Source organism: Marmota flaviventris, chromosome 3, assembly GCF_047511675.1.
Source record: "Marmota flaviventris isolate mMarFla1 chromosome 3, mMarFla1.hap1, whole genome shotgun sequence".
Taxonomy (NCBI): Eukaryota; Metazoa; Chordata; class Mammalia; order Rodentia; family Sciuridae; genus Marmota; species Marmota flaviventris.
In genome coordinates, this window is record NC_092500.1 from 122,641,330 (window position 1) to 122,656,723 (window position 15,394).

The following is a 15,394-nucleotide window of genomic DNA, read 5'->3' on the forward strand; positions in this document are numbered from 1 at the left end:
CTAGATCCACTGTACTCTGAATTGCTCCTCAGGTATGGCACACCTCAGTCCACTTCCTCTCCTTCAGTGGCTGTGCCCTTCTTACTTGTCATGCTAGTATTGTATTCTTAGCTCATTCTGTGTCTCCCACTGGACTGCAAGCTCTCCCAAGGTCAGACTGTTATGTCCCCAGGACCTAACATGGTGCCTGTGAGAATAATGGAAGGCAATAAATAAATGCTTGTTAAATGAGCCAATAATTGCAAATGTGAAGAAGTAATACCGTGTAGGTAGCTAAGGACAAAATGTGAGGAACACTCGTTCAAAAAATAATCTGATCTTCACAAGGTGAATATCCCTTAAGTTCCTTACTCCCTTCTCTGCACCCCCAAACATGATTTAATTTGTTTAAACTGTTACTCATAAATAAAATTGAGGATATTTTTTGTAACTTAATATTGTAAAGATATGGGAGGACATTGCTTTGTTCTCCATTTCCAAATTCCTGACCTTTAGCTTTGCGGTTCCAAAAATTCACAATGCAAATGGTTCTTGGGCTTAGGGAAGTGACTTTCACCAAGGAAATCTGTAAGACACTTAATGGCTAAAATATAAAGTAACAGATTTCCTTGACAAAGTAGATCAAGTAGACTAAATATGTGCATCCCTTTGGAAAACATACACATTACCAGCAGGGTATTTTGTGAGTATTTATTAAAGAATCAGGGAATTATTCTTATGGACTTCATGGTTAGTATGGGTGAGCTATGATAGCTCATTGCATTTGTCCCTTCCCTGGACTTCTTTCTACCAAAAAGATGGGAGATGAGAGGGTATGGTAGTCAGCTTTTGTTCCCTGTGACAAAATACCTGAGATAAACTACTTACAAAGAGGAAAGATTTGTTTTGGATCACAGTTTCAGAGGTTTCACTCCATGGTTGAATGGCTTCAACCATGTGATGAGGCAGAACATGGCATTAGGAGTTCATGGCAGAGCAAAGCTGTTACCTCATGCAGTTGGGAACCAAAGAAAGAGACAGGGTCCCAATATCCCCTTCAAAGGCACAACCTCAGTGACCTAACTTCCTCCAACTAGTCCCAGCTCTTAAAGGACCTACCACCTCTCCACAATGCCATAGGCTGATGACTAAGCCTTCCACACAGCAAACTTTGGGCTTTTATCATAACAAAGGGCCAGCCCCATCTAGTGAAGGGGTCTTCTTTCCATTGGGCTAGAGACACACTAGAAATTCTTTTAAGATTTCTGCTAATTATCCTCCTTGCATTAACACAAAGATTCTTTAGAAAAGATACCGTGGAGTAAATTTGGATTTTTAGTTTTGGCACCAGAGGCTTCAGAAGAGGCCTGCTATGTCATATGTGCCATGTTATGTACTCAGCAAGCAATCACATGATCCATTCATCTGACAGTGAGATCCATGAGGCACAAGTAGGACTTTAATCTTCCGACCTCAGCCAGTGCTGAAAGGAGAGCCCAGAAGCTACACCTTGTCATTTCATGGTTTCCCCAAAGTCACTGTGAGACACACAAACCCCAATTCTAACTTATTTAGTTACTTATTTATTTATTTGTTTGTTTGTTTATTTATGTTCTTTATTGTCATAGTGGTAGGTCTACAGGGGCAGTAAACCAATTCAGTGACATTTGTAAGGCAAGTGAGGCACAGAACTGGGTGTGGAAGAAGATCTTAATAAACCCACCATCTTCAGGAGTTACATAATCAATATGGGGAAAGGTACATGCAAAACAGTGAATAATTAATCCAAAGAAGATGTAGACTACAAGTCAATGGGAAATAAGAGCAGGAGAGCACAATGGAATGTGGAGAAGATGCCAGAGGAGGAGTTTGAAGGTGGTGAGATTTGAACTAGGCCCTGTAGGGGTGAGCATTTAAGTAAGTGGGGCACCTTGGGCAACATTGATTTTTATAAACTTGACCTGTCTTTTTTCTCTTTGTGCTAGGAAAATATAGTGCTATACCAAAAGGGCCAAATCGCAGTTAAAGTTATTGACTTTGGGTCCAGTTGTTATGAGCACCAGAAAGGTAGGTTCCCCACTGTCTGAGTTCTCCCATTGCAATTTCTCTCCATTTACACACAAGACTACCTGGGTTCCAGTCTAGGATCAGCCATCCAGGGTTACAAAAAGTATGATTTTGAACAAGGTGTTTCACTTCTCTGAGCCTAAGTTTCCTCATCTATAAAATGAGAAATTAGATTCAAATACCATAGAGGCTCTTTAAAGATCTTATATTCTGTGGACATGAAGTTACAAATAAACATTGGGTCACAAAACTATATGTGTATCAGAAACACCTTGGGGCTTTGAAAAATTATAGTTTCCAAGGCCTCACCCTACTAAATTTCTGGAGAGTGCACAGGAGTTTGCACTTTAGAAAACAGCCATTCTAATGTTTGGGATTTACTGTCCTGGATTCTCTAGGCTTTGTACTTTTTTTCCAAACTAGAATGCAGGAAGTAGCCCCGGAGCACATTTGCATCAACCTTGATTGGATTTGATTTAAGTTCAATTAACTTGGCTTCTGTCAAGACTGATGTAGAAAACATGTACCATTCAACAAATGTCTATTTTCTGGTATTCATCATTTGCTGGTTTGGGTACCAAAACCAAAACATGAAATATTACCGTCCTGGGTTGTTATGTATAATGTAAGAGACAGAAAGATTTAAAAAAAGTAAAATAAAATAGGTAGAATGATTGGGAAGATACACAGGCTCTATTAAGGGCACACACACAAAAAGACTTTGGGACCAGCCTTCCTGGTGTCAGAATGTGTCAGAGGGAGCCCTCTGAGGCCGCAGAAAGGACTACTGGATAGGTATTCCCAAATAGTCTGCAGAATCACTTTGGAGGACCTATCTCCTTAATATATTTTTCCATATGGATCCTATAAGAATTCCATCCAGAAAACAATGCTCCTCATAAAAAACTTGTATGTTTACTCTTTTTAGATATTGGCAACTGTATTAACCTATTAGTTACTATTTATCTTGGGCTGCCAGGATGCTCAGAACTGAGTTTGCAATTACTGTATACTTGCTTTCTGACAGTAACTTCCTCCTTTATATTTCTCCTGACTTTCCTTTTATCTTTAACTATGAGGCAGTATGGAGTATGGATACTGGAATTGGACTTCCTGGTTTCAATTCCTAGCTCTGTTCACTGGAAGCTGAATGACCTGAATGACTGGAAGCTCATTTAACCTCAGTTTTCTTAACTTTAAAATTGAGACAAAAATAGTACCTGCTTCATAGGGCTTTTGTAAGGATTGAAAGAATTCATCTACATAAAGCACTTGGGATAGTGCCTGGCACATGCTAAGCACCTCACAGGTGCCATTAAATTCATGTTTTAAAGTACCCTATATATATGAACTTGGCATAGTACTCAAATTCATTTTGGAAAAGGCATGGTATAAAAGTTGTTTTTAATCAAACATTTATTTTAAGTTACAGAATTATTACATTCTTATAACCAATCTAAACATTAAAGAAGTGATTACGGCCCCTCCCAATCCAGGAAATCACAACACAGAAAAAATCAAAATGTTCCATTTCCCCGGGTTTCCTTATCTATAAAATTATAGATTTCCTTATCTATAAAATTATAGATTCCTTATCTATAAAATTTAGGCCCCCTACAATATAATCTTCTTTCTATCTTTATTTGCTGAGATTTTTGTTGAGCTTTTCTTTTAGTACTTCATTATACAATAAATATATATAATATATTGAATAGACATTGAATTTAAATTTTGCATTTTGTACACTTCCAATTCTGATATGCTTCCCCCAGTGCCAAATCACAATACTGTCAGAAATTATCTTTCCAAAGTTCACCTGACAGTATGAAAACTTAGTTTATATTAGTTTTATGATTTGCTTCTTTAAAAACTTGTCTGACATAAAATGTTTTAAAGTACCCTGCTTTAACTTGCTCAGAACAATGCCTACTTTGGAGTTCCTTATCAATAAAGTGGGGATAATAGCACCTTCATTTATCATCAGGTTGTTGTGAGGATTTGATGATGTTTTGTTTTTGATGTTACTTTCATCTTGCAGAGCTCAATAGGGTAAGAAGGTGGGGATAGGGGATTCTAAATTATCTGCCATCTTCAATTGCCAAAGTATCCTGGAGAGGGGGCCCTGGAGAGAAAGCCAGCTTTCCCACATCAGATTTCTCTTTTTGCTCTAATAGTATACACCTATATCCAAAGCCGGTTCTACCGATCCCCTGAGGTGATTCTGGGTCACCCCTACAATATGGCCATTGATATGTGGAGCCTGGGCTGCATCTTGGCAGAGCTGTACACGGGTTACCCTCTGTTCCCGGGGGAGAATGAGGTGGAGCAGCTGGCCTGCATCATGGAGGTGAGGAGGAAGGCCTGCTTGGTTGGTGTCCTTGGATGGCTTCAGTCCTGACATTGGGCTACATCAGACTCATCAAGGGCAGTGGCCTGCATACTATTTTTTTTTTTCCTTTGGTCGAAGTTTCCCTAAAAGTGTTTTTGAAGTTACATACTTCTTGTACATTTTTGAGAACTAACATTTTTATTATAAATTTACATAGTTTCAAAGGATGCTATTTCCCCCTTAATGTAAATTGTGACATTTTAAAATAAAACTGTTAAAGCAATCTTTCAAATATATCCAAAAGAATTAAAAAAAGAGTGACCTAATACCCACCAAAATCTACCTTTAAAAGGACATGAATAAGTTCTTTAACAGTTGTACCTTTCTTTAACTCTTTTTCCTCCTTGAATGAACTTTTTAAAATTCTAACTCATGTATAGAATTTTATTCTAATTTAACATAGCTTTATTTTTAAATATATCAATCACTATAACTTCAAATTTTTATTATCATAAGCTCCATGTGTAGAATTTTTTTCTCAAGAGATCACTAAAATAGAACTAGTGCAAAAATTAGGATAATTAGTAGGCATAAAATGTGAAATTTTACTTCACATTGTATACACCTCTTAGAAGAATAAATGGAGCTGAGTTTTCTCTTTTTCCCATTAATTTTTATACCTGTAAGTGAACACTACTTCTTTTAATTTTTTTTAGTTGATGATAGACCTATATTTTATTTATTTATATGTGGTGCTAAGAATTGAACCCAGTGCCTCACACATGCTAGGCAAGTGCTCTACCACTGAGCTACAATCCCAGCCCCAACATTACTTCTTGCTACAATGAACAGGCTCAGGACCAGGCCGTTACAATACATTGATTCCAAAGATGTGAGCCCAAGAAGGAAACCTGTTCTAGTTATGTTGCCTCATTCTGTGACTTTTTTTTAAAATTCTGTGTAACAATTGAATAATGATATATCATCAGAAATTATTTTTATCAACCTATCAGCTGAAACAAATAATTGGAAATTATCTGACAAAAAATAGGCAGCATTCAGTAATGACTTTTGCTCTTTTAACCTGGGAGGACTATTTCCCAGTAAAAAGGCTTTACTAAGACTCATCACAGGATTATTAATCACATCTCATTTTTTTCAATGAAGTTTTCTTGTAGAGCTAAATTAGACAAAATGGAGAAAATAACTAAAAATTTGAAAAATTCAAATTTTAGGATTTTCCTAGTAAACTGATAAAAGTTTGACTGTGAATCTCTCTAAATCAAAAGCTAAATTGCTGTTTTCTAGATTGTCTCAAAGTTAATCAGTGACACATGCCTTTGAGAAGTATTAAATATAGATGATTTCATTTGTTGTTTGAAACTAATAATAAAATATTAAAATAATTTAGATGAAAATATCTAGAAATGGTAACTATGGTGGAATCAACACTGGCCTGGGAGTTAGTAAATTTGGGGGCTAGCCCTTGTTCTGACTTTTTGGCAAGTCATTTCCCACTCTGGACTGGAAAATGAGAGGGTCAGACCAGATGACTTCTAAGACTAGTAATGATTTTATGAAATATCCCTGAACCATTCCTGCTTCTAATACCAAGGTGAATGTGGCATCTGGCTTGAGCTTCCCACTGCCCCAGCACTGACTCAGTTTCCCCTTGATATCTGTAGGGTTGAGGAGCAGGAAGGCAGGATTGTGCATGGATTATGGCCAGAAACCTAGGGCTGAGAGCAACCCATAAATTTCTTTATCTGAACATCCCTATAAGATTCAGTAGAGAAAAGTGAATAAGTAGGCCTATACTTTTCTTTCCAAGAAGGAATTTATTTTACAAGAAATGCCTTCTCTGGTGATTTGTATCTCCTTTCCCTCCCTTCTCTTCCCAGTGTTCCATGCTGGGGTGTGTCATTCCTAATTCAATGTGATCAGCATGTACTGACATTGAGATCTGGCTGCTATCGAGGTGGCTTGCCTTTGTTGGTGCTGATGTCTGTTTAGAATAGCATGTGAATCTTAAGATACTGAGACAGCCCTGGAGACATGAGCTCTGGGTCTGCCATGCTACTGACTTGATGTCATCACTTAATATCCTCAAGTTCTTATCTGTAAAAGGCAAAACGTGGCCAAAGTCCCACCTAGTTCTTAACAGTCTTTGAATCTGTGACTTCACCAAGAGTGAACCAACTACACTGTGCTTGTTGAAGGTGCTGGGTCTGCCGCCAGCCCGCTTCATTCAGATGGCCTCCAGGAGACAGACGTTCTTTGGTAAGTCCCCAGGTCTAATCTCTTTATCTCATTGTGTCTAATGAGGTGTCACAGGTCTTGAAGGTACTTCCCATACCCTAAATCTCATATTTTGCTTTTCTCCTGTCCCCATACCAAAGGGCAGGATGTGGTTTAGGAGCTTACAGGCAATGAAAAGTGGTCCCAGATGGCATGCTGGAGATGAGATGGGTGAAATCACAAGGGGAATGGGTTCTTGGCAATACAAATGCATTGGAGCAGGAGAATGATCAGGTTCCCACTCAGAAGACCTATCAGCAAGTGTTAGAACCTCAGAAGATAATGATCTCCACTCCTAGTTCTCCCTACCTTCCCAAGCAATTTGCTCTCTCAAGCCATGCACTGTGCAGAAATATTGGAGCAGACTTCTTTTAGAGAGTAGTGGGGAATTTCATTGCTATGTTTTATCATTAATGGAACATTATTTTTTATTGCCCCAAATCTTCTAATCCCCAAGACCCTTACTGCCCCAGGTTCACTGTTACTCTGTCATAAAATGGGTAATTAAGGCCTGTCAGAACAATTTCGGTGTAGATGTGTTGTTGCTGGTCAATTATGATTGGGTCATGTGTCTGAGTTTTGGGATTCAGTGTTATCTGCAGCCCTGTGCTGCCCCTCTCATCACAATTCCCAGGCCCTGAATTCTATGATGCTCTGTCTTTCTATGTGAGTGGTGCTGTACACGTTGAACAGATGGATACCAACTGAGGTAGGGCTTCCAGGACACTGACAAGATAAAGTAAATTCCAGATCTAAATTCTCTCTGAAGAACCACAAAAAGCTTAAGGGGTTCTGAGGCAGAAAAAGTCATCTTGGGGTTGTGGCTCAGTGGTAGAGAGCTTGCCTCTCACACATGAGGCACTGGGTTTGATCCCCAGCACCACATTTAAGAAAAAAAAAAAAACTAAATAAAGGCATTGTTTCCATTTACAACTAAATATTTTTAAAAAGTCATATTGGCCTTAATGTTATCAACATGGAGCAAAATCAGACATGAGGGAGAGAAGACTCTACAGACAGGGCCTTCCTGCCATCTGGAATGACATTTTTTTAAAATATAAATAATATTTTATTGATTTAATTTTTTAAAATACATGACAGTAGAATTCATTACAATTTTTATTACACTTAGAGCACAAGTTTTCATATCTTTTTATATAAAGTATGTTTATGCCAATTCATGTCTTTATACATGTACTTTTTGTTTGTTTGATTTTTGTTTTGTTTTGTTTTGATTTTTTTGCATGACAATTCTTTTTTTTCTTTTTTCTTTAGCATTTTCTTTTTTTATTTGTTTAATTAGTTACACATGACAGTACAATGATCTTGACATATCATACATTTGAATCAGATGGGGTATAATTTCTCATTTTTTCTGAGTGTACAGGTTGCAGAATCACATTGGTCATGCAGTCATGTATATACCCATAGCAATAATAATGTCTATTTTATTCTCTTGTCCTTCCATTCCCGCCTTCCCCTCCCATCACTTCTCTCTACCCAATCTAATGTGACATACTTCTTTTTTTTCCCCCCTCACATCATCATACATGTATTCTGTATAACAAAGAGGGTCTCTTTCTGGAATGACATTTTTGACAAGCTATTGTTGTCAGGTTAGTTCATAGGCTCACACAGGCTATGCCATCCCAGTCTTCCTAGCCCTCCCACTCTCATTTTCAACTGAAAGTGGCCTTAGAATGGGTATGTAAGTCACACAATTTCACTTCACAACTTGCCCCATCAATAGGAGAGTCAAAATATTCTCATGGGGGGGGGCCACTGAGACAAAATGGTTTCATTTATGCTGTCCAGTGTGTACTGGTTCAGTATGTGGGGATTATACTGTAGTCTCCTTCTATACCATTTGGTAAAACATCACAGGCCTGAGCCCTATATAGGATTCCTGACCCTTTTTCTTGTTCTCCATGGACTCCCCATGATCCCCAAACTGAAAGCTGAAGGCTTAGCAAGCAGAGATGTTCCATGATCCTTCTTTGTTCAGTGGTGAGGTATCATCCATTCTTAGTTGGTCCCATGCCATTCCAGTGATTAAATCTCTTAAAATATCATCTTTCAATTGTGGGTAGAGCTTTGAAGACCTTGCCTCTCTGATCAAGAGCGTGTCCTGGTTGCCACAAAATGGTGTCCACATACTCACCTTTCTTCAGAGCTGTTAGATGGTAGGCAGAAGCTCTAGCTGACTTACTGATATACATTAAGCAATAAGACTGGTCTTTTGACCCTATATACTTTCCCCATCCACCACTTACATTATTCAGTCTTTTGGATTTTTGAAGGATTTGGAGGAAGAAAAGTGGGGATATTAATGTTTCTTCCTGCTAGACAAAGTCGTTGGAGAAGAGTCACATCCTAAGCCTTAACACTGACCTCACTGAGATAGCATCATGGTGGTGACTAGAAGGAAGGGACCACAGGGCATCTTGGTGGGGAGATACCAAAGACATATGCATGTCCACTTCACAGACTACTTGATCTCTACCATCAGCACTAGGCTATAGGATGGCAATAGGGTTTTGGTAGCAACATTCACACAGTTTCACTTCCTGTGCAAGAAGAGTCTTTACTCTCCAGTGTTTCCCAAACTTTTCAAATTACAAGAATCATTTGGGCACTTGGCAAAAATGCTAATTCCCATGATCATTCTCAATGATCTATGAGATAGCAAGTTTGAAGCAGGATCCAAGATTCTGTTTTTGACAACAGCTCCTTATGAGTCTTCTGACAAGGTGCCTATGGTAAATGCTGTGTTCATGTTGGTTCTTGATTTTCCTTTTCTTAGGTTTGGACTGCCAACAGTTTCTCAGCTCCTAGCCACTCCTAGTTAATCTCCTCATAAGCAGTGAAGTGATGTTGCCTCAAGGATAGCGAGACACTTAGGTGCCCGAGGCAGCAGCAGGAAGAAGATGGAGAGAATGATTAGATATTGGGGAGGCCCAGAGGTGTGAGGAAGACTTTGATGAGAAAAACAATTACTTAAATGTTACTTTAGGAGCTAAGTTGTTTAGAGAACTGGGAGCACAATTCTTCTTTGGTGAACATAATTCTTTAGTCAACAAAAAAGAGCAACATAATTCCCCCAGTCACTTTTATGCATATCAATACAGAGATATCTGTGTGTGTATGTACACACACGCTCATGTACACATTTATGGGAGTTTCCTAGGAATTCAGTAAGAGTGGTTGTATTTTGGAGGACCTGAAAATTACACTGGTTACAAAAGTAGTAGAACTTTATTATTTACCCTCTAGAATGTGCATAACATGAACTCCACTGAGTTCTGTGAGAATTCAATAGTGTAAACTGTGTGTGCATATACAAATTTACCACTTAGGTGCAGACTTACAGGGTATAAGCAATAAGTGGTCAACTTTTCTAAGCATACACACAAGGATCTGAATGTCAAGGTGAATGATCTTACCTTCAAAGCATTGCACAAAATATCCTTGGAAACCTTTGGAGCTATTTTGGGGTCTTCTTTTCAGGGATGACAAACCATACATTGGTGGTTTGTCTCCATTCTAAACTGTGTCTTCAGCAACCAACCAAGTTGGAATATTCCAATTATGGTCAAAATTTTGATATAAGTGTAAAGGTGTAATGAGGATGATTTGCTTGTATGGTTTGAAAATGAGCCCTGAGAGCATTCTCCTAAAATAGCTTTCTTTGTTGTACCTGTGGATGTCCCAAATTTTCACATACTTGGGCTAGTGGGGAAGAAGTGAGGACACAGATAGTTTAGAAAGGGACTATATCCTTTTTGTTCAAAGCCATTTTTGACACTTCAGATTATCATTGCCATCACCATTATCATTCATCATCATTATTATCTTGCCTTTGTTTATATTCAACTAAACTATCATTTGATTTGGGGAGAAGTTGTGTGTGAGAGGCTCAGAACCTACTGAATAGTAGGCAAAATTGTTTTTAATGTTAATTGCATTCATGGAATAATCGACCTGGGTTATTTCAAAGTGACTGAGACTGTGTGTGTGTGTGTGTGTGTGTGTGTGTATGGGGATGGGTGGGCTAGGGTGTGTGTTAAGACAGAAAGTAGAAGAGCTGCAAAGATGACTTCAGGAAGCAGTGTGGTTGAGTGGACAGCTGTGATGTGACCAGTGAGTATTTACACCTGGAACTAAATACAGAATATTGTATCTCTAAAGATTCCAAAGGTTTTCCTAAAACTATAACCAACAACAGGGGGAAAAAAAGATACCCGGATTCCAAGGATCTCACGATGGTGCTGAAAACCTATGACACCAGCTTCCTGGACTTTCTCAGAAGGTGTTTGGTGTGAGTTTGTTGGGGTGTCTCTTAAGTACTGGGTTTCCTCTTAAGTACTTGTACTTTTGCATGTGTTTGCTGGTGAAAGTCTAAGACTGGGAGATGGTTATAAAAACATCAATGGTAGAGTTTTGCAGTCTCCAAATTGCTTTCATGTCTGCCTCATGAAACAGTGCTCTCCCCCTACTGTGTGATGATCAGGGCAGATATCTGCTGTATTTTGCAGATATGCAGCTGGATTCCAAGAGAGATTTGGTGTAGATTACAGTGTGTGTTAGGATTTGTCATCTTCTTGACCTGAAGCTGCATGCCAGTGAGATTGTAAGCAAATCCTAATGTCTTCTGTTTCTTGAATGGAAGGCAACCTCTTCAGTGAGCCTATTATAACCAGTATATACTAGGTTCAGAGCCCCTCTCTATTCCCCTAGGATTCAGTGCCCAAATCCTCTTGCATTAGGGAACTAGAGGACAGGTGAGTTGTAAAACATTTATTATGTACAACTTTTACAATCTATATGCATATTTTGAATCTTAAAAATTAGGTTTTGTACTTTGATCAAATCACAATGAAAAAGGAGTTACCACACGAAGCACCCAACACAGTGTACAGTTTGTAAGGTTCTTGGAAAATGTTGGCTATTGCTTCTATTTTACTATTAAAGAAGTTTCTCAAGTCCATCTCCACTGAGTGCAAGTATCAGCTGAGTGCTATTCGACAAGTTATCATTTCTCTCTGGGCCTCAGTTTCCTTTTCTATAAAGTGGGGGCATTCCTAAAGTACCTTCCATCTCTATCAGTTCTACAGTTGTTTAGTTTTAGAAGACCATATCTTTATTATTCTCTCATTATTCCAGTGGAGTAATTTTAGCAAAATACTTCTTTGGCATTTGTGCATTCTGTAATTTAGGTTCTAGCTTAGAGGGAAAACCATCAGATACCACTGAAAATATTTTCATCTATGGGAGTTATACTATTTACTTCTCTGAATAATTGAGATAAGGATTCTGTACCCCATTTTACCAACATATCCCCCAGCTCCATGCTCAGTGCCTTAATAAGTGCCAGAAACTGCCCAGTGAGACAGGTGAGTTGTCTAGAAACCCAGCCATCCTGAACACAGCTTAGCACAAGAAAAATATTATTTTCTTTTTTAGTGTAAAACATCAATTGCTCACGACTTTTAAGAGATGATTCAAGTTGATGGGGGTCTACTCCCTAATCTATATATTGCTAATCAGCAATTTATGGAGTGAGAGACTAAATTTTTTTAGCTAAAGTCAATAGGATTAGTAAACACCTAGCTTTATGTGCAGGTTTTATTGGCAGGCTCCAGAAGTCCAGAAGAGGGGAGATGAAGTTTAAGAAGCAGTTCATTTGACAAAAAACTGGGAGCTTGAATTGCTCATGCCTTTGAGTCTGGACTAGTAATACCATCTCCCTGCAGTTGGCAGCTATTCATTCCCAGCATGATGGACAATAGCTAGAATTTCCTACCTTGGAAGGTGGTTAGATGGTGGAAACTACTAACTATGACTAATAGTAGTGATGTCTTTTCTGGTAGTTGAGGGACTCTGACATGTAAGATTATTTTATTCTGTAAAATGCTAATGGGTAGAATTAGGACCTGGGTAAAATTCACTGAAAAGTGAGCCAATTTTGGTCCAATAAAAATCAAGAACTTTTAAAGAATCAGAGTTTTTAAAAATTGGAATAGGAGGATCTGTGACTTTACTGCCAAGTTACTGATATTACTTGAGAATGGCTAGGTAATTCTATGTTGGGAATTCCGTCAAATGCATTTTATTACTTTGTTAGAAGTTTGCCTGTATCATATCCAAGTCACCTTATAAATCTTAATATTCTAAAATTCTATAATTTCCTTTATGATATATATGGAGGTCCAAATCCCACATCTTGGGAATTGAAATTAAATATCTGTTTCTAATCTTTTTAGCTTATGAAATCCTAATTCCAAATAGGTAAGGTTTTTAAATAATACTTCTTGTAAGAAAATTTCTAGAAATCTAGAAAATTTGAAATTTAATAAATTCCCCAGCTCCCATACAATTTTTTTAAAAAATTTGTTTCTAGTAGTTGTTCTCAGATACTTTTAAATTATTTGATATAATCTTTGTTCTGTGATAATATATTTGAGATTAGGACATAGCTCAATGAAAATATCTTTATTGGGTTCTTAAAATTATTTTAATATTAAGAGAAAATAAAAGAGTAATCCATGCCAGGCTTTGTTGATGTGCAGATGGGAACCTTCTCTTCGTATGACCCCTGATCAGGCCCTCAAGCATGCTTGGATTCATGAGCCACGGAACCTCAAACCACGGCCCAGGCCCCAGTCCCTGAGGAAACCCAATGTCTCTCTTCCTTCTGAGATAAGCAAGAACAAGGTTCAAGAGTGTCATCACTCAACCAAAACAGGTATAGCCCTCAGCCAGACAGTCCTCTTCCCATAGTTCAGGGAGTCAGGTTCTTCTAGAGGAAGGTCAATTTCTTTGAACTTTGTCTTGGATAATTTATTTCTGGCTATGACATTATTAGTCTGCCCTTTCTTATTTTGAGAATTTTTCTTTTTCAAGAAACTTGGCTTTTAGCCATAGCCACCCACCCGCCTTATGAGGGATTTTCCATTTTTCTCCCATATTCAATCCCTTTTCTATTCCTTCCCTTTTCTTTCACTGTGTCTGCCTCTTTATGCCCTATAATTACCTTTTGAATTTTTATCAGTGACAAATTCTAGGATTATGCAAATCTTTTACATGTAATATAGCTTAGTGGTTAAGCATAGGCCACTGGTATCAAAGTACTTGGGATGAAATTCTGGCTCTATCACTTACCAGGTGTGGGCTCCTGGATAATTTACTTAACCATGATGCAGATCCATTTGCCTATTTTTGAGAATGAGAATAATGCTTATTCTGTAGTGCTGCTGAAAAGATCAAATGAATCAGTAAATGTGAAGTGCTTAGAATGATGCCTGGAACATTAGAATGTGCTTTACAAATGAACTATTTTTATTATATCATTATAACCACAATTTTCCCAAAATGATTTACAACCTAACAAAGTTAGAATATGCAGTCATTCATATTTGAACATCATTCCGTCTTTTCCCTCCTTTGGCAGATGAGACCACCAAAGAGACTGCAGACAAAATAAAAGATGGTGCCACTAAGAATGTTCAGAATTCAGCTGATCAGCAGGACTCTGTCCAGCACACTACTGAGACTGTCCAGCTGCCTCCTCTAGTAGAAGCTCCCAGAACGCCAGAGGCTGTTACTGAACCAGAGGTGGCCAAACCCTCCACAGAACAAAGTGGCCCAAGCTCCTCCTCTAGTAATACAAACATTTTACTACGTATTGTATGACCCTTGCTGAAGGGTCCTGTGTCCCGTTCCTTTCCAGTGATTTGTATTCAAGACAGCACTTATATTGTACAATACTTCAGATTGTTGTTTTTCAATGCATAAAGGTTTGTTTTTAAAAAATCAACTCTCTCTTCACATAGACAATTGGCCTGATTCCTCTTATGAATGATGTGGGTGGATGTCCTTATACCTGAACTCACTCTTTAGCTACGTGTGTGTGTGTGTGTGTGTGTGTGAGTGTGTGTGTGTGTGTGTGTGTGTGTTTTGGGGGGTAGATTTAGTATCATTAATGGTACTTTAAATAAATTTTTTTTCTTTTTGCCCATGATTGTCAATCTATATCTATCAGAATTTTTGTTTGGAAATAACAAAAACTAAGTTCAAATTAGTTTAAGTAATAAGGGACATTTGTTTTCTTATGTCACTGGGGAATCAGGTGGGGTAGATGCAGTTTCAGGCACAGCTGTATCTAGGAATTCAAATAAGGTCATCAGAGCTCAGATTAACCTTGCTACTTTTTCCTCTTCTTTCTCTTTCCTTCTTCCTGTTCTTTTTCTCTTCTGCCTTGATTTTCCTATATTTAGCTTCATCCTGATGACTGAAGACTCATCCCAGAAGTTAAGATGACTACCAACATCCAGTCAAAAGATAGTCTTCCTTGCTGGCAGGGAAGTCTCAAAAATGACTGTATCTCAACTGTATCTGAGAGACTGTGGTCCTCTGTGGTTCTCACCTGGATTATAAGCCCACCTTGTAGTTGTGTTGAAAATGCCATGACTGTTGCTTCTCTAGGAAGGAGTAGGGGATAAAGTGCTTCCCGAAGGAGGGAAGTTGATTTCATAAGCAGGATATTTTCATTCATCCACCACTCCTCAAATCCAATAAAGTCCACTTATTTCCCTTCTCAGTTCTATCTACATAAACCACAATTTCTATATGGTTGTATCACAGGACAAACAAAATATGACATGAAACTTAAGATCATAAACAACATGGAAAATATATCTGGCTTCATAGTTTCCTTTAAAA

At 38.1% G+C, this 15,394-nt stretch overlaps 1 protein-coding gene across 1 annotated transcript in view; it reads left to right on the plus strand.

The window, feature by feature from the left end:
* Dyrk4 (dual specificity tyrosine phosphorylation regulated kinase 4) overlaps positions 1–15,213 on the plus strand; it is a 51,510-nt gene extending 36,297 nt beyond the window's left edge. Inside the window, exons 11-17 of the mRNA XM_071609223.1 lie at positions 1,965–2,046; positions 4,221–4,393; positions 6,595–6,655; positions 10,862–10,991; positions 13,243–13,418; positions 14,124–14,333; positions 14,950–15,213. Of these exons, the coding sequence (XP_071465324.1) occupies positions 1,965–2,046; positions 4,221–4,393; positions 6,595–6,655; positions 10,862–10,991; positions 13,243–13,418; positions 14,124–14,333; positions 14,950–14,960 (843 nt within the window). The 3' untranslated portion in view covers positions 14,961–15,213. The remainder of the gene's footprint in view (positions 1–1,964; positions 2,047–4,220; positions 4,394–6,594; positions 6,656–10,861; positions 10,992–13,242; positions 13,419–14,123; positions 14,334–14,949) is intronic.
* The last annotated feature ends 181 nt before the right edge of the window (positions 15,214–15,394 follow it).